Source organism: Hyperolius riggenbachi, chromosome 8, assembly GCF_040937935.1.
Source record: "Hyperolius riggenbachi isolate aHypRig1 chromosome 8, aHypRig1.pri, whole genome shotgun sequence".
NCBI classification, from domain to species: Eukaryota; Metazoa; Chordata; class Amphibia; order Anura; family Hyperoliidae; genus Hyperolius; species Hyperolius riggenbachi.
This window is the reverse complement of record NC_090653.1, coordinates 27,252,255-27,264,550: the sequence shown is the minus strand read 5'-3', so window position 1 is coordinate 27,264,550 and position 12,296 is coordinate 27,252,255. Positions and strand designations below refer to the sequence as shown.

The following is a 12,296-nucleotide window of genomic DNA, read 5'->3' as shown; positions in this document are numbered from 1 at the left end:
ACTCAGCAGTCATGAGGCACATAAATAGACAGGATTTCACATAAATAGGCAGAATGCCCCCTTAATATGGTAGACACCTCTCACCTGGATTCTCAATTCTCCTCTACTGGCTGTTGTGCCTGGCAATACTGTTTTTGGTTGGATTGGGGATGACGTGCGGACTGAAAGGCCTTGCGTGATGCTTGCCTGAAATGTGTCCCAAATTGCGATTTTTTTCCCTGCTAAAATGTGGCCTAAATTGAGTTTGTTTTCTGCTAAAATATGGCCCAAATTGCGTTTACTTTCTGCTGAAATGTGGCCCAAATTGCGTTTATTTTCTGCTGAAATGCAGCCCAAAGTGCGTTCATTTTCTGCTGAAATGTGGCCCAAAGTGCGTTTGTTTTCTACTAAAATGTGGCCTAAATTGAGTTTGTTTTCTGCTAAAATATGGCCCAAATTGCGTTTACTTTCTGCTGAAATGTGGCCCAAATTGCGTTTATTTTCTGCTGAAATGCAGCCCAAAGTGCGTTCATTTTCTGCTGAAATGTGGCCCAAAGTGCGTTTGGCGGGGCGCCAAAAAAAGGGCGTGGTCATGACATTGTATGGGCGGAGCGTAACCGTAACCCCAAAGCAGCAAATATAGACATTTTAGCAGAAAACAAACGCAATTTAGGCCAAATTTTAGCAGAAAACAAACGCAATTTAGGCAACATTTTAGCAGAAAACAAACGCAATTTAGGCCACATTTTAGCAGAAAACAAACAGGCCTGGGGGGCGTGTGCGGCGCGCATAGTGCGCACCGCACTATGCGCGCCGCACACGCCCCCAGGCCCGTTTTCCGGCGCGCTGCGACCCCCTCCCCAGCCGTCCACAGCCCACCCCCCACCTTCACTTGTCCCAGGTTGGAACCAGAAAAAACAGGTCACTGTAGTGAATATGTCTCACTCTACTATTAACAGTACTGCTACAAATGCAAAGTTACAGAGATAAACTAAAAACAATTCTCTACTACACTAACACCTATGATATCCTTTTACATGATGGGACATATAAAGATTAGAGAAATGCAGTCAGAAACAGTAGCCAAAAACTATACATTCTGTTAATAGATTGCTTAAGTTACCTCAATTAGCATCTCTTTCATCCTGAGGGGAATCTTAGGAGGCATGGTGGATGGTTGATGGCAGTGCTGCGTGTCTGATGCCTGTGATGCGTCCTCTCCACGCGTTTGCCGGTGCCTGCTCTGGCCAACTTCCTGTCTCTACGCATCAGCCAATCAAAACTTCCGCTTGTGACGTACGCGTGTACGTACGTGTACGGAGGCAAAGTACGCATGCGCGCGCGCAGTGGTTGCGGAGCGGAGACGCATGGCTGTACGCTTGCCGACTACAACATACGCATCGTTGGCAATCCGGTGCGCGCATGCGCGGTACATTCAGTTGTAACGCGTAAAGAAAATCCGCATGCGAGCATAATGTTACGCATACGGCTACGATAGCTACGCGGAGATGCGAAGTTCAATAAGTAGCTTACGGTATCCTTACGCGTAACGTCGTAAGTTTACGCGTAATTACAGTGATGTACCGTAGATAATGTCCTACGTCGTAACCGTAATTGCGTAATGCGTAATAGCGTAAAATTACGCGAAATGATCCGTAAGCGTAGATTTTCCCATTACGACCAGCACTGGGAAAATTTTCTGACACCCATGCAGCCGCAGCCCACTGAACAGCAAGCGTGCAGATCCACCTCCAACACCGATCGCCTGGAGAAGATGGTCAAGGACTACATGTCAGATGGCGTAGCTGTGTCGAACCATCCATCTGCACCCTTCAACTATTGGGTATCGAAGCTAGACACCTGGCACGAACTGGCAATGTACGCAATAGAGGTGCTGGCTTGCCCGGCAGCCAGCGTTATGTCGGAACGCTGTTTCAGTGCTGCCGGAGGCATCGTCACAGATCGGCGTATCCGCCTCTCTACAGAAAATGCAGACCGTCTGACTCAAATTAAAATGAATCAATCCTGGATTGGAAATGACTACGCAACACTCCAGGACCCCAACCAAGTAACATGACCAATGAACATCTGGGATGGTGTTGCGTTTCCGGGCCCTGTTTATTGAACCTCTCACCTGTATTACATTTATGACTGCATGGCGGCAAAAATCATTGCTGCTATATCCGCACGCTTTTTGTCCACATGCAAGGCCTGGGTTGTTGTGTCTCACAAAGCGTGGCCTTCTCCTCCTGCGCCTGCTCCTGTTCCATCACGTCTGCTGCTGCTGGGTTAGCGTTGCCGCGTGGTCCCTGTTTATTGAACCACTTATCTTTATTACATTTATGACTGCATGGCGGTACAAAGCATGCTATCCGCACGCTTCTTGCCCTCATGCAAGGCCTGGGTTGTTGTGTCTCACAAAACGTGGCCTTCTCCTCCTGCGCCTGCTCCTGTTCCATCACGTCTGCTGCTGCTGGGTTAGCGTTGCCGCGTGGTCCCTGTTTATTGAACCACTTATCTTTATTACATTTATGACTGCATGGCGGTACAAAGCCTGCTATCCGCACGCTTCTTGCCCTCATGCAAGGCCGGGGTTGTTGTGTCTCACAAAGCGTGGCCTTCTTCTCCTCCTGCGCCACCCTCCTCCTGTTCCATCACGTGTGCTGCTGCTGGGTTAGCGTTACCGGTCCCTTTTCCTGGAACCTCTTATATGTATTACATTTATGACTGCATGCCGACAAAAAACATGTTACCTGTGCAAAGAAAACAGACATTTCCCGCATTTAAAAGACAGTTTTCCCTTTGAAACTTTAAAATCGATTTTCTCAAAAACTATAAGCTCTTTTTGCTATTTTTTTTTTCCTCTTGTACCCACTCCCAAGGTGCACATACCCTGTAAATTTGGGGTATGTAGCATGTAAGGAGGCTTTACAAACCACAAAAGTTCGGGTCCCCATTGACTTCCATTATGTTCGGAGTTCGGGTCGAACACCCGAACATCGCGGCCATGTTCGGCCTGTTCGGCCCGAACCCGAACATCTAGATGTTCGCCCAACACTAATGCATGTAGCGTGTGGCCATTTTGTAAACCGTTTTGCTTTTATACCTCATCTTGTATGAATCTGTTCATTTAGGTCTGAGGACCACTTTAACACCTGTTTATGAGAAGCTGGATTGGACCAGCTGTAAGTGGAGAACATGTACGCCTTAGATGACTCATGGCTGGGCTATTAACATTTCATGGATCTAACTCCTGCTTCTATTAATAGATCTAATCTGGTATTATTAAAACTATCCAAATGCAAAACACACTGGGAACGCCATCTTCTCAGAACTGGAAGGAAACCTTGTTAGAAGAAAATGGTGAGATTCTGAGAGGAACCGACAGTGACGTAAGTATGTCATATTATATTCATTTGCAGGTGCATCATGTGTTTATTTGACGCGGTTCAGGTTCCCTTTAAAGGTCGATCCGAGATAAACTTTTACTCATTGCATAATTGTGTTCCTTTTTATATAGTTTACAGGGCATTCCTCAAGTTTTGTTTTAATACTCTAATTCCCCATAAACTAAACAAGCCTAGCCCACAGCTCCCTTTATGCCTTGGCATTGTAGCAAGGGCTTATGGGAGCTCAATCTGGGCAGGCGGAGGAGGAGGTTACTAGCCATTGATTTCAGAAGCAGAGGTGAGGAGGGAGGAGGAGAGCGGACTGAATTTACACACAGGCAAGCTGATAGCATCTCCATCCCTCAGCCTGTGACAAACATAACATGGCTGCCCTAATTGGATCACAGGAATAAATAATCATACATTTTTGAAGCTTTTTGCAGCTAGATATGCTGTTTAAACTTTAGATAAGCTATATAGACAAGTTACTTGTTATAGTTAGTTTTTCATCTCGAGTCGGATCCGCTTTAAGGTTAGTGAATGGAAAACTGCCTTAGGGAGGTTAAAAATATACCGCAGGTTAGGTTTTCTAGTAATTCTATATCTGAATATGTATTGTTATAAATGATAGCGAAAGAGATGTAAAAACATTTGTGTCTTCACTTGTTGATGTTATTTTATGGAAAATAAAACTTAAATTAAAAAAAGGAAATCTATGAACCTAGAGCTCTGCTGTAAGCCCGCAGTGGATGAGGTCTGGCCGGATATCTCAGGCAATAATTCATCATCGAGAAACCATAGTGAATAAACAACATTCTGAATGTAGTCATGAGGACCTGTGATTTTGTATTTCTCTTTTTTTAGCATGTTTATGTAATAAGATAAAATAGTTAGAAGAATCCAGTGTATGAAGTGCATTTAATGCCTAATACACACGATAAGATACTCTGGCAGATTTCCTGCCAGACTGAATATCTCTAACCTGTCTGATCTGATTTACGATCGATTTTTCATAGATGTGAACGGAAAGTCGATCGGAAATTAGATAGGACAGGTTGGAAATAATCGATCTGGCAGGAAATCTCATTGTGTGCATTAGGCATAAGATATTATCAATGTTATTCCTTTCTTCATTTCCACGCCAATGTTTAAACTTCGGTATTGGTTGAAACGGTTTAAATTCTGGTTATCTAACGATTAGTTCTGTAAAAAAAGGTACACCATATACTTATTAGAAAACCTGTTTATTTTGTATGGATGTGAAAACTTAAAGTGACTCCGAGCTCATCTAAAAAATGAAAGTTGTACTCACCTGGGGCTTTCTCCAGTCCAGTGCTGGTCGGGAGGTCCCACGAGGGCGCCCTGGCTCCTCTCCTTCTCCCCGCTCCGGAATGGCTGACAGGCCGCAGACTGGGCGACACTCTCCCGAGTGTCGGGCTGCTCCTTCCGCATATGACGCGGATTACGTCACACGCCGGCCGCCTCGCGTCATCACGGTGGCCGGCGTGAAAGTACTGCGCATGCGCGCTTTAATCGCGCATGCGCAGTACTTTCATGCCGGCCGCCGTGATGACGCGAGGCGGCCGGCGTGTGATGTAATCCGCGTCATACGCGGAAGGAGCAGCCCGACACTCGGGAGAGTGTCGCCCGGGCTGCGGCCTGTCAGCCATTCCGGAGCGGGGAGAAGGAGAGGAGCCAGGGCGCCCTCGTGGGACCTCCCGACCAGCACTGGACTGGAGAAAGCCCCAGGTGAGTACAACTTTCATTTTTTAGATGAGCTCGGAGTCCCTTTAAGTTTAAGTTGAAGTTTAAAAAAGAAAATTATAATTTATCAGGACTCCTCTTATCGGTGATGGCCAAGGCTTCCATGTAACCCTGAAGTCCACCATCCTGAATGAGGTCACTGGTTTTGGAGAGCACAGATAATGACAGGCTCTTGGAAAAGATGAGATTTTAAGCAATGCTGCCCTGATAAATAAATGGATGTGTTGATCGGAGATGCTACAAGATGTTGAGCCATCATGGTCAATCAGGTGCACGGCGGTAATGTCGAGTGATATCAGGACAAGCCACAAAACACCTGGCGCTGCCTCCCTAGTGTATATATAATTGTGCCCCCCGTGTGTGCATTTATACATAACCTATCCTGTGTTGCCCACTGTGCGGTGCCCATCCATCTTCCGGTTATTCTTCTTCCATTTTTGCCTCACACGCTACCGCCGTATAGTGTGTGCCGGCTGTGTGATGTCACATACCCCACACGCTAAATGCCAGCGACGTGTGAGGTGCAAATAGAAGAGAAAGAACTGGAAGACAGAAGGGCACCATGCGGTGGGCAACACAGGACAGGAAATCTATATTGTATGCGTACAGCGCTCCCACTATGCGGCACAGACCTGATATACTGTATAAACTGTAGCAGGTAGGCGTTCCCTCCTGATACCATGTATAATAAAATGTCCTAAATTTCAATGTCCTCCTTAGATGGACTATAGTACACAGATTTCTTCTATGCAGTCCAAACAATGACCTATCAGCGGTGTCACCACTTCACTCTACTTCCATCAACATGAGCATGGTTGGTGTACAATATTATACTCTCACCAATGTCCAAGGGCTGACATATATAGATATCAGCAGACACGTTTCATTACAATTCACGCAGCATAGGTCCTCAGCAACTTCCCCCTGTAAATGTCCTACACAAACAAGGGAAAAGACATAGCGTAATCCTGCTTCAAAGCAACTTCCAAACAGCTCCCACCACCAGTGAGGTTTTAGCTCAACTTCAGCACCTTCCGTGTGTGTGCAATCACCATGCACCCCACACCACTAGTAAATAAAACGCTCACCGGATAGGTTGGCTGACCGGCTACAGACCAGCAAATGCGTTTGTAGTCTCCCGTGTCAAAGGATCTGAGGTTGGACCAGCTGTATCCTTAAGAACTCAGAGAGAAAGGTTCCATAGCATAATCCCGTTTATTAAAATATTAAAACATATAAAAGTGCACTCACAATTGTAGAAAGTTTATGCGCATATCAATATAGGACGTCCTCCTCCGCTCTCAGCACATCTGCGTCTCCACTGCTGTTCCGCCTGAGGCCACGCCTCAGTGGAGACGCAGATGTGCTGAGAGCGGAGGAGGACGTCCTATATTGATATGCGCATAAACTTTCTACAATTGTGAGTGCACTTTTATATGTTTTAATATTTTAATAAACGGGATTATGCTATGGAACCTTTCTCTCTGAGTTCTTAAGGATACAGCTGGTCCAACCTCAGATCCTTTGACACGGGAGACTACAAACGCATTTGCTGGTCTGTAGCCGGTCAGCCAACCTATCCGGTGAGCGTTTTATTTACTAGTGGTGTGGGGTGCATGGTGATTGCACACACACGGAAGGTGCTGAAGTTGAGCTAAAACCTCACTGGTGGTGGGAGCTGTTTGGAAGTTGCTTTGAAGCAGGATTACGCTATGTCTTTTCCCTTGTTTGTGTAGGACATTTACAGGGGGAAGTTGCTGAGGACCTATGCTGCGTGAATTGTAATGAAACGTGTCTGCTGATATCTATATATGTCAGCCCTTGGACATTGGTGAGAGTATAATATTGTACACCAACCATGCTCATGTTGATGGAAGTAGAGTGAAGTGGTGACACCGCTGATAGGTCATTGTTTGGACTGCATAGAAGAAATCTGTGTACTATAGTCCATCTAAGGAGGACATTGAAATTTAGGACATTTTATTATACATGGTATCAGGAGGGAACGCCTACCTGCTACAGTTTATACAGTATATCAGGTCTGTGCCGCATAGTGGGAGCGCTGTACGCATACAATATAGTTATCCAATTAGGGAGGTGATACCCCCAGCGTACATAGCGATCCACTAGGGCGGAGTGGTGATAATCATATGTGTAAAACCTCAGAGTCAGTCAGGTAAGAGGAGCGCCCATACCACAAAAGTAACAAGTTGAAACAGGACAGGAAATGTATAAAGGCACACGAGGGGCACATTTATACACAAGGGGGCAGCAGCAAAGTGGTTGATTCCACTTGGCCGATTCCTGAGAGATTTCATGCTGAAATTGATCGGGAATCGGTCTGCGGTGTATGGGCAGCCATCAGGACTATCTCTAATCAGATTGGATCACAGAGAGATTTGTGTCTTGGTCGAATCTGACCATCATCACTAGATGTATGGTTACCTTTAAAAGACAATTTTAGATAGCTAAATAAATGGATCCCCTACAAGTTGTAACTCTGAATACTTCAATGCTTGGTGTTGAATACTGCTTAATAATGAAAAAAAAACAGCTTCAAAGGATCAAAAAGCAATATCTTTATAAACATATGGAGTTCTATAAACATATGGAGTTCTATAAACATATGGAGGTCTACATCAGCTGCTGAAAATGAGATAAAGAAAGGTCCCTCAGTATCTCTTGGCTGCTTCTGATCTACCAATGTATGATTTGGGAAAATGAGAGAGCGGTCAGGACTTGATCATAATTGGCCTCAAGGTTTGAAGTGAGGCCACCCCTGGATGACTCTGTAGAGGCTGTTTCCCGGGCAGCTTGTGCTCATGACATTCCGGTGACCCTTCAAGGCATAGTTTCTATTAATAAAGTTTCTGGCCACCCCGCAGGCGATCAGTTGTTTGGCTGCATTCAGAGCCACGGAGTTAGGAGGTCGGTCTGCATAAAGAAGGAAAAGACATTACATTAATATGAAGTTAAAGCGGGATTGTCAACCATTAAATCAAATTCCAATTGCCCACTGCTCTGTGTTTATTATGTAGTCTGCATCCTGACCCTGCATTGCAAGCATTCCAATATAATCATAAATGTTTCTGCAGCAATGAATCTTATCTCAGTCAGCCTGGATTTTTGATTGTGCATTGTCGGGGAGAGGGAAGCTAAAAAAAAGGCTTGTTCTCTTCCCTTCTTCCCCTCCCACATTCCTGCTCCTTGCTGATTGGCTGAGGACAGTTTAGTGTGACACTAGGCTCAGAAGGGAAATAGACGATAAATCACCTCATCCCTCTGCAGAAAGTGCTGAAATTCGATCTATGTTATGTTCACATGTGTTTACAAAGCAAACTAGATATGACAGTTCATAGACCATTTCAGGCAGAGGAGTAAAGGAGGAAATTACATCAAGATTGGCTTAACTCAGAGACAGTAAAGATGGAAAATTTCTGGAACAGTTTTCTGTTTATTTACTACTAGTCAACCTGCGTCGTAGCATATGCCGCATCTATCTAATAGAGTACGCGCCTCAGCCTTGAAGCAAGAAGAAGTAGGCTTTCCATGAGAAAATGTATGCGTGCTCAAACACCAAGTTTAACCCTAGCAAGTTTGGCTTTGCAAATCCGGCCTAATTGGCTATTCATGAGGCAATGCTCATGCAAATATGCATTTGCTTTCGCATGCCAAACTATGCAGGGTCCAAAAACCAATACCGCAAAGCGATCGCCCTGCGGGAATTAGTTCATGCTACGATAGCACTATCCAGGAGCGCCATGGGGAGGCTTCCCAATGCCCCCATACAACCGGGGGGATCGCGGGGTCCCAGACTCACTCACTGCCTGGGAACCACAGCGGCACCCCGGAGGAGGAGGCTAGGTAGCGCAGCTAACCCCCCCAAATGTGGTCAGCGCCGGGGAGAGCCGTCCGCACCGACCTCCCAATATTAAAAACAGGCACTTACTTTAACGTCCATTGCCTTCTGCTACATGCGCATTAACTTGGGGGCACCACATTAGAAAGGAGTGAAGTATGGGTCACCCCGTGCTTTAGAGCTCAGGGCTGGCTCACATACAACACTCCAGAGGGGGTGGGGAGGACAGGCGCAGACAACTCACTCCAGGGCTCACACCACCAGAGCAAGCCATCCACCACCTGCCTCCAAAGGATACAACTGAAAAAAATGCTTTCCATGAGAAAAATTATGCGTGCTCAAACACCAAGTTTAACCCTAGCAAGTCTGGCTTTCCAAATCTGGCCTAATTGGCTATTCATGAGGCAATGCTCATGCAAATATGCATTTGCTTTCGCATGCCAAACTATGCAGGGTCAAAAAACCTATACCGCAAAGCGCTCTCTCGCTACCTGGGAACCACAGCGGCACCCCGGAGGGGGAGGCTGGGTGGCGCAGCCGCCCCCCCCCCAAGCGTGGCCAGCGCCGGGGAGAGCCGTCCGCACCCACCTCCTAATATTAAAAACAGGCACTTACCTTAACGTCCATTGCGTTCTGCTACATGCGCATTAATTTTCTCATGGAAAGCATTTTGTGCAGTTTGTATCCTTTGGAGGCAGGTGGTGGATGGCTTGCTCCGGTGGTGTGAGCCCTGGAGTGAGTTTTTCTGCGCCTGTCCTTCCCCCCCCCCCCTCTGGAGTGCTGTATGTGAGCCAGCCCTGAGCTCTAAAGCTTGGGGTGACCCATGCTTCTCTCCTTTCTTATGTGGTGCCCCTAAGTTAATGCGCATGTAGCAGAACGCAATGGACGTTAAGGTAAGTGCCTATTTTTAATATTGGGAGGTGGGTGCAGACGGCTCTCCTCGGTGCTGGCCTGCGCCACCCAGCCTCCCCCTCCTGGGTGCCACTGTGGTTTCCAGGCAGTGAGAGAACCTGGGACCCTGCGGTCCCCCCGGTTGTATAAAAAGGGGGCACTGGGAATCCTCCCCGTGGCGCGCCTGGATAGTGCTAATGTAGCAAGGTGTGACCGCTTTGCGGTATTGGTTTGTGCATGCATTTGCATGAGCATTGCCTCATGAATAGCCAATTAGGCCAGATTTGCAAAGTCAGACTTGCTAGGGTAAGGCCTTTTTTCCATGGATTGTTGATAGGCAGTGAAATGCATGTCAAACTCTCACAACTGCTCACTGCTGCCTGGTAACTGCTCACTGCTGCCTGGTAACTGCTTGTTGCTGCCTGGTATCTGCTCACTGCTGCCTGGTAACTGCTTGTTGCTGCCTGGTATCTGCTCACTGCTGCCTGGTAACTGCTTGCTGCTGCCTGGTAACTGCTCGTTGCTGCCTGGTAACTGCTCACTGCTGCCTGGTAACTGCTCACTGCTGCCTGGTAACTGCTCACTGCTGCCTGGTAACAGCTTGCTGCTGCCTGGTAACTGCTCGCTGCTGCTTGGAAACTGCTTGTTGCTGCCTGGTATCTGCTCACTGCTGCCTGGTAACTGCTTGCTGAGCACACAGCTCAACAGTCCGTGGAAAAGAGGCCTTAAACTTGGTGTTTGAGCACGCATACATTTTCTCATGCAAAGTACTTCTTCTTCTTGCTTGAAGGTTGAGGCACTTACTCTATTACATATATAGATATTAAATTGAAATCAAAATGTGGACCGTACAATACTCTACTTATATATGTGTTTTTTTCCTGGGTTAGTATGGCTAACCCTCATTCTTTAAAAGCAGCCGTGAAAAACATGAACTGAAGCCGTAAAAAGGCTGTCCCATTTGTATATGAAAGTTTGAAAGTAAGATGTAGTATATAGTAATTCAGAACAATGAACTTTTCTTATGGGAGGAGTTTTGTTGCATGCTGACACTCTTTCTCCCTTTTAATATTTTCTCTCCATGGGAGGGAGGTCAGGTTGCTACTGCCACTCTCCTTATCTCCTGTTATTGCCAGTGGGAGGTAGCATGACTACAAGAGCCACCCAAAAAGTATTCAGGGATCGGGCATGGGGTGTGTAGGAGGGTTTGCGGCCTGCATGGCAATCACCCTGATCTTCCTTCTAGTGTTGCTCTATGAAGGTGGAGTTCTTGATAGACTGATTTCAAGAGAGACAATCAGTGTGAAAGATTATAGAACCTGATGCCATTAACAATCTTCTCTCTTGAGATAAGTAGGTTCTTATGCTGGGTACACACCATGCGTTTTGCATTTTCCCGCTCGGTCCGCAGGTCGATCGGGACCGATTCGACTATTTCCGACGTGCTCGAATTGGGCTTCGATCGTTCTTGCCGTTGATTTTGCATACTTAACATGCAAATCGACGGCAGGAACGATCGAAGCCCAAATCGAGCACATCGGAAATAGTCGAATCGATCCCGATCGAACCGCGGATCGAGCAGGAAACGCATGGTGTGTACCCAGCATAACTCTGAGAATCAGAAGGATAATGGAGTACATAGAGTGGGTCCTTTTGGAATTATAATTACCACCACCCCCAACCCCCCCTATTGTCAATCAGCATTCTGCCCCGACACTCACTGGTTAAGGATCCTATGAAACTGATGCCAGAAGAGATCGGGTTGTAGCTCTTAGCATGAGCTCCAAGAGTGTTCCAACCTCGGCCTTCATACACAGCTCCATCTTCTCCAACAAGGAAACTGTACAGGAAAGATTCATAGGCTTTCAGTAACCAAATTATTACACTAAAGACACAACAAAGCCAGTGGTGTGCAACCTCACCGGGGCCCCTTGGGCCAGAGAGACCCCCAGGGCCCTCCATCGACAACTGTATTAGTTCTCTATTGGTCTTGTGCTGGTAGCAATCACTGTTCTATAGATGTTTTGAAAGTAGTGATCATTAACAAACTGTTCCACATCCCCTTCTTGCACCTTGCATCATCTTTATATACTTTAAGAATTTTAACAAGCTCAATCACAAATACATATTCTTAATTACTTTGATATGTGTTCAGGTCACTGGTTTGTAGCTCTGCATGTTTCACTGTGAAAGCTGCCTTTCATCGCTCCTAGCTGTTGCTGAGATTGGAGTAATTACTCCAGAACCAATGAGATAATGAAAGTGGAATTCTAGGTATCTTTAAAGGAACACTATCAAACCAAGTGTTCTAAAATGGCAATGTACAAATAATGTCTAAGCAGATGAGTAAACACTTTCCTACTTTTTATGTTAAATATCAGAGGCAAAAGCTGTAATTTACTGTGTGTAGATTT

At 46.2% G+C, this 12,296-nt stretch overlaps 1 protein-coding gene across 1 annotated transcript in view; it reads right to left on the bottom strand.

Annotated features, from left to right (window-relative positions):
* Positions 1 to 7,769: 7,769 nt before the first annotated feature.
* Positions 7,770 to 12,296, bottom strand: part of LOC137527208 (peptidoglycan recognition protein 3-like) — a 56,793-nt gene continuing 52,266 nt past the window's right edge. The window contains exons 9-10 of the mRNA XM_068247712.1: positions 11,604 to 11,722; positions 7,770 to 8,066 (exon numbers count right to left, since the gene is read on the bottom strand). Of these exons, the coding sequence (XP_068103813.1) occupies positions 7,888 to 8,066; positions 11,604 to 11,722 (298 nt within the window). The 3' untranslated portion in view covers positions 7,770 to 7,887. The remainder of the gene's footprint in view (positions 8,067 to 11,603; positions 11,723 to 12,296) is intronic.